The sequence below is a fragment of the Vicugna pacos genome, chromosome 1, assembly GCF_048564905.1.
Source record: "Vicugna pacos chromosome 1, VicPac4, whole genome shotgun sequence".
NCBI classification, from domain to species: Eukaryota; Metazoa; Chordata; class Mammalia; order Artiodactyla; family Camelidae; genus Vicugna; species Vicugna pacos.
In genome coordinates, this window is record NC_132987.1 from 11,912,643 (window position 1) to 11,932,591 (window position 19,949).

At 48.3% G+C, this 19,949-nt stretch overlaps 1 protein-coding gene across 10 annotated transcripts in view; it reads left to right on the top strand.

Moving 5' to 3' along the window:
- Positions 1-19,949, top strand: part of RARB (retinoic acid receptor beta) — a 699,713-nt gene that overhangs the window by 661,613 nt on the left and 18,151 nt on the right. For all 10 annotated transcript variants that reach the window (XM_072950739.1, XM_072950689.1, XM_072950646.1 and 7 more), the window contains one exon: positions 19,764-19,924. In XM_072950739.1, coding sequence (XP_072806840.1) covers positions 19,764-19,924 — 161 coding nt within the window. The remainder of the gene's footprint in view (positions 1-19,763; positions 19,925-19,949) is intronic.

Genomic DNA, 19,949 nt, shown 5'->3' on the forward strand with positions numbered 1-19,949 from the left:
TGCAAAAAGCCTCAACAAAATACTAGCAAATTGACTCCAAAAATGCATTAAAAGGATCATACACTGTGATCAAGTGGGATTTATCCCAGGGATGCAAGGATTTTTTAATATCCACAAGTCAATCAATGTGATACACCACATTAACAATTTGAAGAATAAAAACTGTATGATAATTTCAGTGGATGCAGAGAAAGCTTTTGATAAAATTCAACATCCATTTATGATAAAAACTCTCCAAAAAGTGGGCATAGAGGGAACATACCTCAAATAAAGGTCGTATATGACAAACCCACAGCTAACATCACACTTAATGTTGAATAGCTGAAAGCATTTCCTGTAAGATCAGGAACAAGAGTAGGATGCTCACTCATCACTGTTATTCAACATAGTTTTGGAAGTCCTAGCTATAGCAATCAGAAAAGAAAAAGAAATAGAGGGATTCCAAACTGGAAAAGAAGAAGAAGAACTGTTATTGTTCACAGATGACATGAATACTATACATAGAAAACCCTAAAGAAATGACCAGAAAACTACTAGAGCTCATCAATGAATTTGGTAAAGTTGCAGAATACAAAATTAATATAGAGAAATCTGTTGCATTTCTATACGCTAATGACAGAATATCAGAAAAAGAAATTAAGGAAGCAATCCCATATGCATTGCATCAAGAACAATAATATACCTTGGAATAAACCCACCTAAGAAGGCAAAAGACCTGCACTCCAAAAACTATAAGATGCTGGTGAAAGAAACTGAAGACAAGACAAACAGATGGAAAGACATACTGTGTTCTTGGATTGGAAGAATCAATATTGTTCAAATGACCATACTACCCAAGGCAATATACAGATTCCATGTAAGCCCTATCAAATTACCAGTGGTATTTTTCACAGAAGTGAAAAAAAATTTTAATTTGTATGGAAATACAAAAGACCCCAAAGAGCCAAAACAATCTTGAGAAAGAAGAATGGAGCTGGAGGAATCACGCTCCCTGACTTCAGACTATACTACAAAGCTACAGTAATCAAAGAAGTATGGTACTTGCACAAAAACAGACATACAGATTAATGGAACAGAAGAAAGTTCACAAATAAACCCATGCACTTATAGTCAATTAATCTACAACAAAGGATGCAAGAATATACAATGGAGAAAAGGAAGTCTCTTCAATAAATGGTGCTGGGAAAACTGGACAGCTGCATGCAAAAGAATGAAATTAGAACATTCTCTAACACCATATACAAAAATAAACTCAAAATGGGTTAAAGCCCTAAATATAAGACCAGATACTCTGTAACTCCTAGCGGAAAACACAAGCAGAACACTGAGATAAATTGCAGCAATATTTTTTTTGCATTCTTCTCCTAGAGTAATGGAAATAAAAGCAAAAATAAATAAGTGGGACCTAATTTAACTGAAAAGCTTTTCACAGCAAGGGAAATCATAAAATGAAAAGACAGCCTGCATAATGGGAGAAAATATTTTCAAATGATGCAACTGACAGGGATTAATTCATAAAATATACAAACAGATCATACAGCTTAATATCAAATATCAAAAAACAAACAACCCAATAAAAAATGAGCTGAAGACATAAATAGACATTTCTCCAAAGAAGACATACAAATGGCCAACAGGCATATGAAAAGGTGTTTAACATCACTCATTAATAAAGAAATGCAAATAAAAACTACAATGAGGTATCACCTCACACCAGTCAGAATAGCCATTGTCCAAAAGTCTACAAATAATAAATGCTGGAGAGGGTGTGAGGAAAGGGAATCCTTCTACACTGTTGGTGGGAATGTAAATTGGTGCAGGCACTATGGAAAACAGAATGGAGGTTCCTTAAAAGTCAAAAAATACCATTACCATATCATCCAGCAATTCCATTCCTGGGCATATATCCAGAAAAGACAAGAACTCTAATTTGAAAAGATACACATGCACCCTAATGTTCATAGCAGTACTGTTTACAATAGCCAAGACAGGGAAGCAACCTAAATGTCCATCAACAGATGACTGGATAAATAAGATGTGGGGTGTGTGTGTATTATATATATATAGTAATATATATATAGTAGAATATTACTCAGACAAAAAAGAATGAAATAATGCCATTTCCAGCAACATGGATGGACCTAGAGATGATCATACTAAGTGAAGTAAGTCAGACAGAGAAAAACAAATATCATATCATGGAATGTAAAAAAAAAATTCAAATGAACTTATTTACAAACCAGAAATAGACTCACAGACATGGAAACCAAACTATGTTTACCAAAGGGGAAAGGGAAGTGGGGAGGGATTAATTAGGAGTTTAGCATTAACAACTAGCTGTGAAATAGATAAACAAGGACCTACTGTGTAGCACAGGGAACTGTATTCAATATCTTGTAGTAACCTATAATGGAAAAAAAATTTTTTAAGTATATACATATATATGTAAGTATGTATAACTGAACCACGTTGCTGAGCACTTGAAAGTAACACAACATTGTAAATCAACTATATGTCAATAAAATTTTTTTAAATAAATAAAATGCAAAAAATATATATATATAAATAATGGTAGGTTAAGAGGCTGAGAACCTCTTTGCAGTTAAGCTACTTGGCAGTAAAAGTTGTCCACACTGTTGAAAATGGTTTCCTGGAGCCTAGAGGGAAGAGTGAGAGAGAGAGAGAGAAAGAGAGAGTGTGTGTGTGTGTGTGTGTGTGTGTGTGTCTTGAGGGATTTAGAAGTAGATGGCATATAAAATTAATGAGAAAGTTATCACTGAAGACTTTAGGGACAAGGTCTTTGCAGGGTACTTAGGATGGGAAGGAGAGACTAAATGATGACCCGTGGTGAGGACCTAAGGTTACCCAAATGGTTCACTGGATGTTTTCGGGGGCCCAGCAAGAGAGAATGAGTAAGGATATGTCTGTGGAGACAGCCCGGCTGTTGTAGCTCTAACAGGACTACTTCTGCTTTACTTTTTATTGTACCGTATTGTATCTTCCTACCTTTCACAGCTGAGCTAGTGTCTGCAAGACATTGTTCACAGAGAGGATGGACTTGAGCACCCGTGGTTGGACAGAGCCAACCTTGGCAGACACATCAGGTGAGGGGGAGAGCAGGATGAGTCTGCCCCTGTCACTGGGACGCGGGGCCCCAGACGGGTAGTGAGTCCCGTGGCGAGTTGGCAGCAACCAAGGAGAAGGAGTCGTGTAAGGGCAGCTGGAGAGTTCCTTTCCGGAGAGGCCCGATGTGAGGGGCCCAGAGGTGGACAGTCAGATACACAGGTTGCTGGTTGGGAGGAAGGTCTGGGCCAGAGATGGAGGCTTGAGCCTTCTGGATGTACGTACTCCAGAGTGGAGGGCTTGGGCATGGAGCTTCTGTCACGTGGAGTGACAAGGGGCCTGCGGATGCTCCCTGGAGTAAGGAGTCCTTTAAATGGGCTGCCAGAGAGGCCTCGTGGGGACCCCGGATGCAGCTGTCTCAAGTGCAGCATTTCTTAGCTTTCGCAATCAGATCCTCCGTCTCCCTGTTGTAAATCTGAGGGTCAGCATCAGTTCTCAGAGAGAAGGCCAGGCCGCGTTCACCAGCATTCTTCTTGTTGAAGTTATTAGCTCCAGGTACTGTCTAATAACCATGTTTCATAATTCTTGCTATTTCTTAAAGTCCAGACACATCCTAAGAAAGTCCCACACGTAACCTGCTGACCTTTCCCTGTTTTTAAATAAAGTGGGTATCAGCGAGAGCCCTGGGATGAGAAGGGCAGGCTGAAGGTCACAGTTGACCACGGGCCCCGCCGCAGTTAAGGGGCCTGGTAGCAAAAAGTCTACATGATTGAAAATGGCAGTTCCTGGAGCTGACCAACCATTGTGCAATTTCCTGAATTTAGTCAAAAGATTATGGGGTAAGTGGGGGGACAGGCTGGGCAGGGAATCCGGTGGAATTAATGAGAAAAATATTACTTTAGAGTCCAGCATTCCTTTCCAGCTTATGGTCTGGCCAAACTCAAATGCGTGCAAAGTTATGCCTTAAGTGTCTCAAGACAGTGGAAACGGCTGGGGTGGGGGCCTGGCTGGGGCTGAGGGCCGGGAGGGGCTGCCTGCTCTTGTTGAAAGGGACGTGGCTGTTAAGTGGAAGGGACTTGGAAAGCAGGAGGGGACATCCTCATCTCAGTGGCTGGTGAGGGCCACGTGACCTCTCGACTTGCGTTCTGGATGTTTCCAGGGCGGCCATCTCTGCTTCTGAGTCCAGGAAGGTCAACTGGGCATCTTTACCGTTTCCCTCCATCTGGTCCCCTCGTGGGTTTTTAGGGCAGTTCCCGCCCTGGACCTCTCTCCCTGCTAAAATCTCCCAAGAAAGAGACAAAGCCTCGCCCTGCAAAACAACGCAAGGGTGTGATCAAAAGTTATGAAAGAGACATCAGGAGATTTCAGAAGCAAAATTTTTTGGCGCCTGGGCAGCTGGTAATCATTGGTCCTGGCACCACCCCCCCCACCCCCCCAAAAAGAAAGTTATGAAAGAAAGGAGTTTGGAATATTTGCAGGTGAAAACATGCGATGTTTAGTTTGCTTCAAAATCGTCTGGAGGGAGGGGTGAGAGTAGGGAGGAAACCGGACTGGCCTTCAGTTGATCACTGAAGCTGCGTATTGAGTGGATTGGAAGCGTGTTACTCCATTTTCTTTCCTCTTAGTGTGGCTGAAAATTTCCATGATAGAGGTATCTAAATATAAATGCACATTCCAGTTGTCAGGACAGGAACAATTGATGACAGACCCTTTAAGGTGTAATTTCGTATTTTGAAGATTTTGAAATGAAAAACAAATCTTACAAAGGAAGGTGAGCAAAGTAAATTCACTTGGTGAATTTTAGGAAATATGTGAAAAGTGACAGTGCTTAAATATCTTAAAATTTTAGTTCTAGGGAGAGGGTATTTTTCTGCTACCTTTTGCGTGTTTTTTTCCGGAAAGACTTGGGTAAACAAAACGGAGCTCCAGTGGTCGCTGTCTGTAGACTTCTGTGGCTCTCAAGACCCTCACCGACCTTGCTGGTGGGAGGCGCCCAGCATCAGTGGAGGAACGCAGCGGGCGAGTTTTCTGTAAGTCCCCGGAACCCTTCCACCGTCCCTCTTCAGCTCCATGTGAATTCGACTTGGCTGTTTGTGAGACGCCCCTTTTGACTAGGCCGCGGGTGCGACGACTTTGGAGAAGCCTGGAATGCCTATTGACAAAAAGTAAGGCCTCCGGAAGGAGGCCCCCGCTTCCCCCACCCCGCCCCCCGGGATCAGCTGAGGCGTTGCTTCCCTGCTTTGGAGCGGGGACTGCGCTGCATTTACAGTGTCTCCTGTGTCCGTGCTCCCGCCCCCGACAGCGTCTCCACCCAGAGGCCTTTGGCACCGGCCTCTTGGACGCACTTGCAGGTCTTGTCGTTGGATGTCACTGCAGCCTGGCTCGCTTGGAGGCGCGGCTCTGCTAGGCGGCCTTGTGAGAGTTGGCACGTCCCGCCCATCTCTAGAACCCGTCAAGAACACCGCAGCCTCCCGCCGCCGGGGCCCCGCCTGCTCCCGGGGTCTGGGCTCGCGCTCCCCCTCAGCCTGGCATGCTCTTCACCTAGTCAACTGCCATGGGCCCAGCTGCTCCTCCCTCCGCTCCGCGGTCCCCCGCCGCTCTCGGGGGGAGGGGTGACCTTTAACTCCGTGCGCTGCGAGGTGGGCAGAATCGCCTTGACTGACTAGCGCTGGACCCACTGCAGGCCGCAGCCAGGGGAGGGGGCTCCCAGGAGAAAGTCCGCGGGGGCGCCGGGCCCTGTTGCTGGGCGGGAAAAACAATGGACACCCACTCGGTTGCCTGATAACGGAAATAAAACGGAAAAACAAACACAGGAGAGTGGGTGCTAAGTCTTTTTTGTTAAAAATACTTTATTCCCTAGTTTGGATTTATTGTACAAACAACTTCTTAAAAATCACGGGTATCTTTTAGAGCACGGGTCCCCAAGCTACAGCTCGTGGGCCAAATCCAGCTTGTTTTGGTAAAGAAGGTTCTGCTGGAACACAGCCAGGCTCTTCTGTGTACAGAGTCCTGCCTCTGACCCTTCGATGGCACAGTGGTGGTGACAGCCAGTCAGGCCTGCAAAACCGACCATATTTACTCTCTGGCATTTTACGGTGCACATGTGCCAGCCCTGGTCAGATGGGGGCTGCATGAGGCCCTGCAGCAGCCTCCTTCCCTTTAACATCCCCATGTCCCATCACAGCGCTGGGCACAGCCGAGCCAGTCCCCTGGTGGATTTGAGTAAAAGGACTGAATGAATGAACGAGTGAGTTAACACACAGCTAATCTGCCTGGATCTCTAATTTAGGAGAAGCTCTTTTGCCCTAGTCTATGTGATACCTTCTGCCCCTAGTTCTTTACGGGACCTGCTCCATCACCTCTTCCCCGCTCTCAAACACCCCCACATCACAGAGGTCTTGCTGTAACATAGCACCCCCTGTTCCTCTCTCCTCTCTCCTCTCTCCCCCGCCTGCTCTTCATAACACTGTCATTCTCCGATGTTATATTCTACATGTATTTTGTTTATGTCTTCCTTCCCCAAGAAGAAAGGAAACTCCAGGAAGCCAGGAGCATTGCTTTATCCACTGTCCCACCCCCAGCACATAGAACAGTGCCTGTGACAGAATGGGCCCTCAGGACAGATTCTAAAGTTAAAGACCACATTTAGAATTGATCGCAGGCAGCCCAGGACTTCCTCTCGCTGTTTCCTGGATGGGAGCCACTTCCCCAGCAATCCCAGCGCCATCTGGTTTTACACCCAGGTCTGGCCTGGTTTGAACCGGTGGCGGCAGGGAGATTGGGACCCTCCACTGCTCTCTGTCCCAGCCCTGCCTTCCCTCACTCCCCGCTGGTCCTGAGGGCTGCCTCCACCTTGGAAGGTGTTAGCCCATGTCTTTTTTATTCAAAGGAAAGAAAAGCACAGTGTGGATGTGGGTGCTGGAGGAGGGGGAAAGGGAGGGCAGGGGACTTGAGCTGTGCCCATCTGGCAGGATCGGCATGGGTTATTTCTTGGACTTGATGCATTTTTTGACTCCTTTAGCTGAAGCGTTCCCGGGGCTAGAAGCTCAGTTTTCTGCGTCAGACCTGGAGTATGTGGCTGTGAGCCGTGCAGAGCATGGTGACCACGGCTTGCTTTTTTTTCCAAATGACCCTCTGGAGAAATAAATACCTAAGGATCAAAGTTTTGTAGGCCAGGAGGATTTTAGGATTCCTGCCCAGACAAAGGCAGTTGGGGCTGATCTATTTGTGCCGAGAAACTGGTCCCTTCACTGCTTCACAGTGCGAGGTGCGGAGGCGGGGAGGCGAAGTTGGCTACAGCTCCGCCAACACTTCACACGCTGAGATTGACTTGGGGGCTGGGGCTTATTTCTGCTGTTTCATTGTTAACCTTTCCCTTTAGTCACACGTGTGGCCTGAGGGTGACCCCTTCGGGGCAGCCAAGGCCACTAGAAAAATTCCTTAATTATAGTCCTCGTTACATTCTTGTTATTAACACTAATCTTTTTATAAAGGAAACCGTTTGGAGAATTCTTTTATGAGCAGTGTATAGTTTGGAGCTAGAACTGGGTTTGAATTCTGGCCCTGTCCAGATAGCTGTGCGACATTTAGCCTGTCTCCTCCTGTACAGACTAGGGGGTAAAGAGTACCCCCTCCCCTGCGGTTTGCCATGAGATGATGTGTGTCAAGCTCTTGGCGCAGGGCAGGGCAGGTGCCCTCCCTCCCCGGAAGGGATGGAGCTGGCTGTGGCCAGGAGATTTCCCATTAACACCCTGGCCCGGGTGGAGACGGAAGACTGAATGCACAGGATGGAGCCCTAATTTGGGAAGCTGGTATGTGACGGGAAGATTTTGAGTCTGAATTTTCACAGTGGGTTGGAATTTGTCCCATCTTTGCATTTCAACGCCAAGGGCAAGGAGCAGTCAGTGTTTTCTCACAGACAGCTTCTGATCTCCAAGGTGAGCCGGTAACCAGTAACCACAGGGCCCATCCTGTGCCACGCATGCGTGCTCTCCCCCTGGGGCGGGGGTGGGTGCTGGGCCTCGCATGCGCGCTCCATCCCAGCGTCAGGTGCCATTCTCCTGTTGGGGTCTGCAGCAAACACGTGAGAGTCGGCTGCCTCCCGTGTGCTTGGCTCCTCTGCATTCGGTGCCTCCACCCCAACTCTTTCCATGGACCTCTTTCCATGGGCCTTCCTTTTGGTTCCCGGCTGCACCCCCAGTGCCTCGCTCAGTGTGTGACGCACAGCTGATAGTTGCAGCCCAGAAACAGGAACTGTCAGTGGGATGAGTAAAATACGTGTTGAATTCCAGAGTGCTGTGTCCACTTCACATTACGTTGATTCCTCCAAGTTAAGAACTAGAAGAAACGAGCCCAGAGGGATGAGGGATATGCCATCACGCGCCATGGCTACCGCTCCCACCATAAGCAGGCTTTCCCCGAGACTCTGTCCCCAGCCGGTCGTGTCTCCTGAGCCCAAGACCCAGAGAGCCACCTGCACCCACACACACACTGGACAGTGCACTTGGGGGGCACTTGGGCACCAGAAAAGCCACACATCCTGCTTCTCCTTTGTTCCCTCCCCGTGTGCAAGCCAGAAGCCAGCTTGGTGACCTGTGGCCCTGCCTACTGTCTGGCATCCCGTTTTCCTCACATGGATACCCTTCTTCCCCACCACCCTCTTCTCTCATTGGGAACTTCTACCAACTATGTCAGTGATCTCTCTACCCCCACTCATTTCTTCACCAGGATCAGAGCTGCCCTTCTAAGAGGCAAACCTGAACCTGTCGCTGCCACTGTTGTCCCAGTGAACCTAAACCCCACACCTCCTTGGCAGGGTTCACAGGCCGTGGGGTCCAGCCTGAACCTGGGACTGACCCCTGGCCCTGTCCTTTGCAGAACTTCAAAGCTGCCCTGTTGCTTCTGCCCAGGTTTTCAAACTTGCTCTGTCTTCGCCCAGGAAAGCCCTCCGATTTTTGGTCAGCTGAAGTCTCTTCTGGCTTTGGTTCTCTGCATGGATAGTTCCTGTCTTGCTGTGTCCATGTTGATCTTCCAGGGAGCCCCTGGACAAACGAACAATTTCAGATCCTCCGGGAAATTCATGCAGCCTTTTTCTGTTTGTAAACCTGGGTGGTTTCACGGATGTCTCTTACAGGTTGATTATAGGAAAACAAGTTTTCAAGTGCCTAGACCCAAGTTTATTTCCTAGGCTGACTTTTGAAGGACTTTCCCTGGCCTCTTCTTAACCCTCCCCGCCTCCCAGCCTGCCTCCCATCCTCCTTGCTCTGCTGTAAATGTTCTCTGGAAAGTCACCGCTTTCTCAGTTGCCAAACCAGTGACCTTTGCTCCCTCTCCTCCCTTCCTTCTGACTGTCGGCTCCACTGGACATTTGGCCAGCCTTCTCCTGCTTCTTCAGATTCTTGTCTCCGTGGTCTCTGTGATTTAGTATCAGCCCAGTTTTCCTGCCCGCTATCCCACTGCTTTCACCACAGCATCCTCTCCCCTTTCCCTCCAGCTCCAAGCAATACCCAGAGACCACTTCCGCTCCGTTTTTCCTCTCCTCTCTCACCCTAGTCTGCCCCTCCCTTCTCCTGACCTCGACCGTCCTCTCCAAGGTTTCGACTTCCAAGTGTCTAACTTCAGACCCATTTTCTCAGCAGATCCACAGTGCAGTCTCTCCATCAGCCCCTGGAATTGCTACCTGGTTTCTGACTCACCTCCCCTTATGCCAAACTCAGTATTTTCCCTCCAAAAACTAGATTCCCTATTCCATACAAGCTACCTTAATTTCCTTCTCCCTGTGATACCATCGTCATCCAAGTACCAGGTGAGAATCTCATTTCATCTTTACCACTAAGTCTTCCTCATCCCGCTGTGTAGTCCATCAACCAGGTCCTGCCGGGTCTCCTCCCAGTGCCTGCGCCCACTTCCCTCCTCCTCTCTCCTTATACCACCCCAGTCTTTCCTGCTCATCTGTCCCCAGTCTCCACTCTCCCCCCCTAGTCACATCAGCCACCCTGTTCTCCTACAAACATGATGCAGCCATTCCTGGAAGAATATCCTCACCTCCCCCACGTTAAGAATCTTCCCATCCTATCTGCCTCCCCCCAGACCCACCCTTTAAAGGCCACTGCAGGGCTCACTTCCCCATGTGGCTGTGTTTTGTCCAACCCTTGAGCCTTCTGTCATACGCTTCTTTTCATCCAGATTGTCTTGTGCCCCTCCAAGCCCCGTTCATTTAAGAACTATTTATTGAGCATCCCTTATGGGGAAGATGCGGGTCAGTTCACTGGGGACACCTGGGTGACTGAGGCCCCGCACACTCTCGTGGGGCGCGCAGCTCGAGGGCCCTCCCCTGAGGTGTTGTCATGCCGCCCCCATGCTGAGCTGTCAGCTCTCGCATCAGTGACAATCCTTAGGTTTTGTATTCCTACTGCTTATGTCAGTGAATGAATCTCTCTCTTCTGGCATCTGGCTCACTGTATGATAGTTTTGTTTAGATGACTGTCTTTTACTAGAATGTGAGTCTTTTTTCTTTAACATCTATCACAGTGTCAGGTACAGTGTAAGTACTCAGTGACTATTTGAACAGATGGAGAAATAAATAAATAGCTGAATGGATAGACAGATAAATTGGTAAAAAGTAGACAGATGGACAAATAGATGGATAGGTCAGTGGTCAGATCAGTGGAGGAAAATGGGACAAATGGATGGATGGATGGAAGAAAGGACGGACAGAGAGATGGACAAATGAATAGCTGGACAGATGAACTGGATAAATAAATAAGTGGATGGATAGATGGAAGAATGGATGATAGATGAGTAGATGGACAAATGAATGGATGAAGAAAAATCCTGCTGTTAAGAGAGTCTTTAATGATTTTCCTCCCACCCACTATAAAAATTCCTTTAAAAATAACCTTGAGAGTTAAGCCAGCCTTCAAAACACTACCAGTAATTTAAATTTATCCATAATTATTGGAAAGGATGTTATGTTTAATTGACTAATCATATCCAATAGTGGACTAGCATACATCTTATACGTGGACTGCTGATTCTCTGAGAATTAAAATTAATAGAAAACCTTTAGAACAAAAACAGTACTGAACAAGTGCTTCAAGAACCCCAGTGAGAATCACTAAGGGGTGTACAACCTGGCATAAATTATTTAAATGCCTTCAAGTCAGAGTTTTTCATTTATACTGAATATGTAACGTCAACACCCACACATTCACATGTAGACCATTTCTGTAATGATTTGGGTTTCTAAAACTTATTTGACAATATGCAAGAGCTTCTCTACATTAATATCCTAAATATGGTATTTGGCAAACATCGGACAGAATTGTAGCCCATTTGTCTGTCTCTCTCATTGACGCATGGACAGCTCAGACAGAGATTCAGGGAGGATGTCAAGCAATATCTAAAAGAGTTGAATCCCGAGGAGGTGAACATGGTCACATCTGTTTACTTGGCCAACCTCACGTGGAAAGTCTTGCCAGAAGAAATGAACCCACTGAAAGTTTGAAAACTGTCCAGCGTACTGCTGCTCCGTCCTTTCTCTCTGCCGCATCCTTCCCCTCGTTTCTAGTTCTGTGGCCCCAGGTGGAATCCGGTATTGCCTTTGATAAGAATTCTCTCTTCTCTCTCTCATTTTCTCCCTCCTCCCTCTATTTCCTTCTTTACTTTATTTCTGTCCACTTTCCTTCCTTCACTGCCGCCTTAGCATTTCACATTTCAAAGCAGTCCACGTACATCAAGCCCTTGGAGTCTACATTGTACATCACGTGCATTTGATTCATTGAGGGAGAAAACATACTTTATTTGACTCAGTAACTTCAATAGCTGCAGGACTCAGTAAACCTTTGGTGAATGAACAAATTGGTGTTGGACTCCCACTGTTTGGCACTATTACACTGTATGGCAGTTATTTACATGTCTGGATACATTTAAGAACCCTGTGTGTGATCGAAAATTAATTTCTCCATTTTTTCAGGTGGGAAACCTTGGCTCAGGGACATTAAGAGACCACCCTGAGTTTGCACAGTTAGTAATGATGAACTAAAATGCGGGCCTTTGGAATTTTACCCCAATGTCACCCCACTTGTCCACTGAACCTTTTATGTTGTTTAAGGCCTATGAGGAACAAGTGTCTTAGTTAATTCCATAATTTATGTGTGTTGTAAGAGATGTTTTGAAACTTGAGTAGAAGGAATGACAAATTGTTTTCTTTCTTGCCTTAGTGGCTGAATAATGGCAACCACTGATTCAGATATTTCATGGGGTGCCAGAGCATGTGGGCATGTACTGCTGTGTGTAACCCGTTCTTTACACAGGCTGTATCTGTGGCTACTACCGTATAACAAACTACCCCAAAGCTCGGCGTCTTGAAACAATAAGCACAGAACCACGGATCTGGGCTCTCTTACACGTCTGTGGTTTGCTGCAGCCTAGGTGGCTGATCTTGCCTGAACTCTCTCCCCGGTTCAGGGCTAGGCTGGCTCTAGGCTGGTCTGGGGAGGTCTTGGCTGGGCTGACGCTCTCTCCTCCTCCAGCAGGCTTGGGCTCGTCCCCACACAGTGGTGAAGTTCTAAGAGGAATGAGCACCGGGTCTCTCTGTGCCTGGGCTGGGAAATGGCACAGCATTACTCCCACTGGGGTCTATCAGTTAGAATGAGTCACAGGGCAGCCCAGACGCAGGGGCTGGGGAACAGCCTCCACTTCGTGATGGAGGGGCTGCGGGGTCACAGTGCAGAGAAGAGAAGGAGGATGACCGTCTTTACCGCGGAGCCTCCACGCAGTCAGCCCTCTCCTGGCACTGCACTCCTGCTGCCTCAGTTTTGCAGGCTTGTCAAGGGGGTCATGCGCCCCCAGGGGAATGACTCCCTGAGGCTGCATCTCAGAACTTTCCCCAAGCTAAGTCAAGTACCTCGTTTCTATTTTTAAAAATGTTTTAAGAGGAAAAAATATGAGAATGTCAAAGAGAACTGCACTTCATTTTCTGAAAATTAATTGGCTTTTGAAGATAATAGGCGTAAAAACTTTGGCCATGAGAATTCATCTTGATAGAGATTGTTATTGAATATTTGAACGCCTGTAACTTGAAGAATACATGTGACACAGAGCAGGATACGGATACAGGTTTATCTGCTGAGAAATTTCTTTTTGTTGTTCCGAGTCCCCCCACCCCACCCCACCCCACCGCCTCGCCCCACCATCAGATGCTGCTTTGAATGAAGTTTGTATCTACTCCATGGAAGAAATCTGAAGGCATGTGCCTGCACCTTTGCTCAGTCATGTCATTCGGGATACACGGTCCTCATTTTAAGACTTTGAATTCCTGAGTCTCAGACTGCCCACGTTTACAAAGTCCAAAAGACCCGCTAAACAGAACTTCAGACACATAAGGGCAGGCTGGACTCAGCAGAGCAAACTTCAGCTTGTTTAACAAAGCCTGTCCTGCCCATGAAAATGGCTTATGGAAGTGGCTGCTGAATTCTCCTTTTCTAAACCGGAGGTTTTCACGGAGAGTGTGAGTTGACCGTGCAGTGGGGCTGTGTGTTTACTCCTGATTAAAAAGCAGAGATCCAGCCTCAGGGTCTTCAGTTTCCATTTTTTAGCATTTGCCTAAAACTTTGTAGCATCAGTGAAGTCCTTCATCTCAGCCCTGGTCATGTGGGATGGTTCTGCCACCAACAGAGCCAGGCGCGCCCCGCCTCTTGTGGACAGGAGGTAGGGAAAGCCATCCTCACCAATGCGCCTTGCTGCCAAAGGCGGGGAGCAGAGAAGGGCCCTCGGTGGTGGAGGAAGGCGTCTCGGGGGCAGCGTGCACTTTCTTGGCTGCTCGAGGTCCAGGTCCTACTTCTATCCATCAGGCAGGAATATTTGCCTCAGGAGTTGAACTTGGGATATTTCCTACTGTTCACCCAAGACTCTTCTCCAAAGGAAAAGATTTGTCCCTTGTAACAGAGTCTCTAATGTCCAAATGTCCCCCCTGGGCAAAACAAACGTGGCCGCAGCAGGCTGCCCACGCCAGCCCAGGCAGAGGAGGAAAAGTGTTTGGAATTGTGCGACAGAGGAACACTGCTCACTCAAGAGGGCATCAAATTTCCGTAACTAAAAGTGACCAGTGAGAGGAAAATGTGTTTAAGATTGTTTTGAACGTTTTATTTGTAGAATATGCACCACTTTCACTAAAAGAAGTATTTGGCATTTGTGCATTCTGATATTCAGGGATTTTCTGCAAGTGCTTGGAATAACTTGAAGAAGCTGAGCTAGGCTGGTAGATCCTTGTTAAACTCTCAGAATGCAATGTCCAGACTATTTCCCCGAGACTTGCATATTTAATATTCCATAAAAATTCTAAGTATGCTCCCTGCTCCGTCAGTGGCACCGTGAGCACCAGGCCTTCCCTCACACTTGGCACTTGTGTGAGGCCCACGTCGCCCCCTAAAATCCTTGCACAGATTCTGCCACGTGGCAGATTGGGCCTGTCCCTGGAGGAGGCTGTTTTGCTTCCATTTCACAAACCCTGAAATCAAGGTCCAAGTACAAGATTGTATTCATTTAATAGACACTCAGGGGTGCCCTGCCCTCAGCCTGGTCCAAAAGGCATGTGTCTCATTAGTGGTGGAGAAAACTTAGCTGCAGCCTCGTTCATAACCTCCTTCCTCTGTGTATTTGTTCAAATGTCTACGAGGGCCTCCATTGGCGATGGCTGTATTGGGAGAAAGTCTCCACTGTCAAAGGGACTCTGATGTCGCCAGTGTCTCACTCACCCCGACCCTGCCCGACGTCACAGTGGGACCTGCCGTGCTGATTGCCTGAGCACCAACCCCAAATTCTGAAATTATGGGAACAGTATTTCCCTGTTAGTCACAGAGCCACCTGCCTCCAAGTCTATGGGTAGTTTGTTTATATAATTAGTTCAGAAAGTGGTTTCTGAACTAAGATTAAATCATATTTTTGTGTTTTTAAGTATGTTATTTCCAACCCGCCCCTCCTCACGGCAACCAGACAGCTCTCATCACCAACTGTGGTCCATTATTCTTGCACTTAGTAAGGAGGTGAAGAGTCAAGATGAAGGAATTCCAGACTTTAATATTCAAACAAGAATAAATAGACCATTATGCTTCCTTCGCGAGACTGAATATAGAGAATTTTAATGGACAAAACCACTGTTGATTGTATTTTCCTTTTTTTTTTTGACGTGAAAGAATTTCTATTGAAGCGTTATTTCATCTCTTCCTGAATCCAAGAGAAACCTCTGTCTCTTGCATGTTTCCCGCATTGCATTTTTATTGTGTGCCCTGGAATCAATATTCCAGATACATGCACAAGTGCACACATTGAAATGAACATGACTTCATTTATTTTCATGATTAGACATTCAAATAAAAGTGCTTGGGTATCTGTTTTCATATTCATAGGTCGAGATCCGTACATCAGAGGTATTTGTATAAGTGACACTTTTATTACATTCATTTCATTTGCAATATGATAGTGGATCATAAATATGTTACTTTTATGCCACCAAATCTGATTTGTAGCACTTAGCCCTCACAAGGAGAATCCTTGATATTTTATGGGGCACCTTTCGTCCAAGAAGCGCTTTGCAGACGGGGGGCCGGGCTCTACCAGGTGTGTAAATCACACCCATGACCCTCGGGACGTCCCCCGCTTTATCAGCCTCCCGGCTGCTACTGTCTGGGCGGAGAGCGCCCGGGAGTCCCCTGCAGGCGCAGAGGTGACGATGAGATCTTTAATTGCTGGAAGAAAGAGGTTCAGGTGAGCTCAGTGTGTCCACAAGCAGGCTCTGACGGTCCACAGAGCCCCACAATTGTCACATGCTCCCAGTTCACTGCAGGCCTGATACTGATGATGTATCAAGCCCTGGGGACACAGAGACAGTCAAACACAGCCCTTGCCTCCCAGATGCTCACAGACTAGGAGGCAAGGGCCGTGTGGAAGAGTAACTGCCCCGCCTCGTGACAGGCTCTGATGCAGAGGTGATGGTAGGTGCTGTCCCCCTGTCCCCAGGTCCTCCCAGGGATGCTCTGTGCCTGAAAGCAGTTTGTCAGACCCCTAGGCGTGTCACAGGACTGCTGCACATGCGAGCCAGTCGCAGTCAGAGTGAAAGAAGAGACCAACCATCAACATCAGAGGCGGCCTTTGGGGCTGAGCGCCCCGCACCCCAGACCCGCAGAGAAGAGACTCACTGGCCCCCGCCCACCAGCCCAGCCCTTGATCCCTCCCTTTGTCTTACCCTCCCCTTTCTCCAGCATCTATCCCTGCCCTGGACCAGCCCGGCACCCTCTACACACACACACACACACACACACACTCTCTCTCTCTTACACACACACTCCAGAAGCCCCCTTCACAGCACTACCCATGTCATGGTGTCACGTATGAGAGTGACAGACATGCCTAAGGACCCTACAGCCAGGTTTTCTGAGTTCAAAGCCCAATTATATCACTTGTGGGATGGGGCAGGTTCCTTACCTTTCTGTGCCTCGATTTTCTAATCTGCAAAATGGGCATAATACTTCCCCATCAGGGGGTTGTGAGGATGGAATGAACTGATATGAAGGGAGGGCTTCAGTGAGTGCCCCAGAGCAGCTGTGGAAGTTGTATATGTGTTTTGTTTTGGGGGGAGATGTTGCTTTGGGAGGGCAGGAGCTATCTGGAAGGGAGCATGAAGTTATCCGCTGGTCCCCTGGCAACCAGTCAGCTGCTGAGAGTGTCCCAGACTTGGGCTCCAAAGCACAGCAGATGGAGATCTGGCTTTGCAGAGGGTGGATTCTGTCACTGCACAGCCCAACCAAGTGCCCCCTCCTGGTGCCGTGCTCACTGAAGTCCCCTTCCCCCCAACCTCTCACTTTCTAGCTTGACATAGATGCTCAACGGTGGCAGCTTATCGTGCCCTCCCTCCCTCCCAGGTAACGCCCTGGAGCTGTTTCTCCCTGGAGTTTAATTTTCCAGGGGGGCCTGGCTTGGGGGGGCTTGCAGACACGGGTCCCTCAGGCCCGCTGGCATGGGATGTGGGTGACGTGTGTGTGGTCCCTCTCTTCGCTTTTCTGTTTATTCCTCTAAAATCTTGACGACTTTCAAACAACGGGATCTTGGGCCTCAGGTTTCTAACGTGTAGAAATGGAATTATAATGGCCACCCCTCCCGGTTCACTGTGGAACTCTGAGCTAGAATTCTTCAGTTGCTTAAGGCAGCGGCTGCCACCTGCTAAGCAGTCAGTGGGCGGTGATGCTGTGACAGCCGAGTCAGGGGGTCGAGGTGCCGTCCTGGTCAGAGCAGTTCCTAGTGTCCAGTGACTCACGTTGTCCCTCAGGGCTTTGGGACTTTGTGGCTGATCTTATTGTTTCAAGGCATAATTCACATAGCGTAATACTCATCACCTTCAAGTATGCGGTCCAGTGGTCTGTGGTTTATTCACATGGTTGTACAGCCATTACCACTGTCTAATTCCAGAACATTCTCATCTCCCAAAAGAAACCCTGGTCCCATTACGCTGTCACTGCCCATCCCCCCACCCCCGCCTTCAGCAGCCACTGACCTGCTTTCTATGAATTTGCTTATTGTGAACATCTCATATGAGCAGAGTCACATGAATAGCAGAAGCCTTTTATGTCTGGCTTCCTTCACTGAGCATCATGTTTTCAAGGTTTATCCGAGTTGTAACACGCATCTGAATTTCATTCCTTTTTGTGGCCAATAATATCCCATTGTATGGATAACCAGTTTTACTTATCCATTCATCAGTGGATGGACATGTGGGTTGTTTCTACTTTTCGACTGTTAGGAATCACGCTGCTATGAATATTTGTGTGCAGGTTTGCACGGACATGTATTTTCTGTTCTCTAGGGTGTCCGTTGAGCACTGGAGTTGCTGGATCATGTGTTTAACTTTTGGAGGATCTGCTAAACTGTTTTCGTTGGGGCTCTCTTTCAGAAAAACCATCTTGCTTAAAAAGGACTTTCGTGTTTGCTGAAGGAGAGGGTCCCCGGCAGGGCCAGGATGGGTGGGGGGCTCTGACAGCCGGCCCCCAGAGCCGGGTGCTCACACAAAGCCTCAGGCCGCAGCCTCCGCTCCCAGACCAGGATGCCCACGGCCTCACACAACCCCCTTCCTCTGTCTGGTTTCTCATGCTGACCGTGCTCCCTGCATTCTCCCTGCATTAAACCACGCTGCTGCCTCGCCTGCATCCTGCACTTGCGGGCGTGTTCTGAGCAAGCGGCCTGCCTGCATGTGAGGCTGAGTTACCTCAAACTGTGTTGACCCACTCTTCCTAGATCTGGAAATGTTCTGAGCCAAACAACTGTCATTTCAGAGTCCTGGGGAAGAAAATCACCTGCAGGGGTTTTCTTTTCAAACTTGTTTATGAAAACGCGAGCCCTCGTGAGGAAAGGCCTCGTCCGCTGTGCTGACCTAGGCACATCCCATAGGCTCTGTTTCTTCATCTCTAAAATGGGTTCAACATTGGCTACCTGGTAAGGGAATGGAGTAAGACACTGTGGCTACAGCTACCAGTACAGTGTTGGCTGCCCTCCCTGCCCAGGCGTGAGGGGCCCAGGGCTTTTCAGTACCACTCATCACCCTGCTTTTTCCCTCCCTCCCTGCCTCTTTCTCCCCATCTCTCTCACCTTTTCTCCTCTCCCCACGTCTGTGTCTGCCTTTCACTCTGCCCTCAGGTCTGGCCCCAAGTGGCCCTAGGGTCCCTGAAGTATAGACCCCAACCCAGGAAGCTGCCAGCTCTCAGATCGCCCAATGCTCTCAGGGAGGACCCAGGCTGAATCCTCTTAAGGAGGATCGGATTATACCCTGGGTCACTGGCAGCACAGATCCCCAGGTCAGGGCAGCGGCAGGCACAGTGGACTGTGTCTAGCGTGGCAACGCTGGGTCTCCGGCAGTGTGGGCCACCCAGAGGGGTGGCACAATCTGGTTTTATTTGCCAGTCTCCTTCCCCAAGAGACCCCCTCCAGAGCCAGAGCTCTGAGTGCCCCTTGGGTCTGAGTCACCTAAGAGGCTGTGCTACGGGGGGAGCAGGGCTTCCATGGCCGTGACCACCCAGCACTGAGTTCAGGATCACATCTGGGAGGGCCTGGGGCCAGACAGGATGCAGGCACAAGGGCTGCGGGCGGATAAGAGGTGGATGAATGGACAGCTTTCCAGGCCGAGCTCATAATGCATGGGTTATTATTTTTAAATACTTTATAATAATAAATAATATGATTAATACATAAAGTTTTGGAAGCAGGAAAACATGAAGGGACAAAACTCATAATCCCATCACCTTGAAGATGAATTTCTTCAAAAATGACAGTTAAATCAGAAAACTCACAAGCAACAACATGAACCAAAAGGTCCAACTAGGAATCACTGGCTCTGTTCCGGGACGTCTCTCAGGCCATCCCCTCTGGAACTGGGCGGAGCGTGCCAGGAAAAATTCTCTCCTCAAGGAACTAGGCCACATAGCAAGTTCCCTCCAGTCCAACAAGCTCTCGGCCCTCTGGGTGAGCTAAGCTTTCCTTAGGAATCGCCGGCAGCGTGCACAGCAGAAAGACAGGCCTCCTGGCCGCCAGCCCCTTCCCTCGGGCAATGTGTGGTTTAGGGCGCCTTCCCCCCCAACCGGTTCCCGCCCACAGGCGGCGGCGGGCAGCGCAGGCCCGGCCACTAGTGACCCTGCTCTGTCTTGTCTCGTTTGCAGCTGTCAGGAATGACAGGAACAAGAAAAAGAAGGAGCCTTCGAAACAGGAATGCACGGAGAGCTATGAAATGACGGCCGAGCTGGACGATCTCACAGAGAAGATCCGAAAAGCTCACCAGGAAACCTTCCCCTCGCTCTGCCAGCTGGGCAAGTACACGACGGTGAGCGCGCCCGCCCCGCCCACCT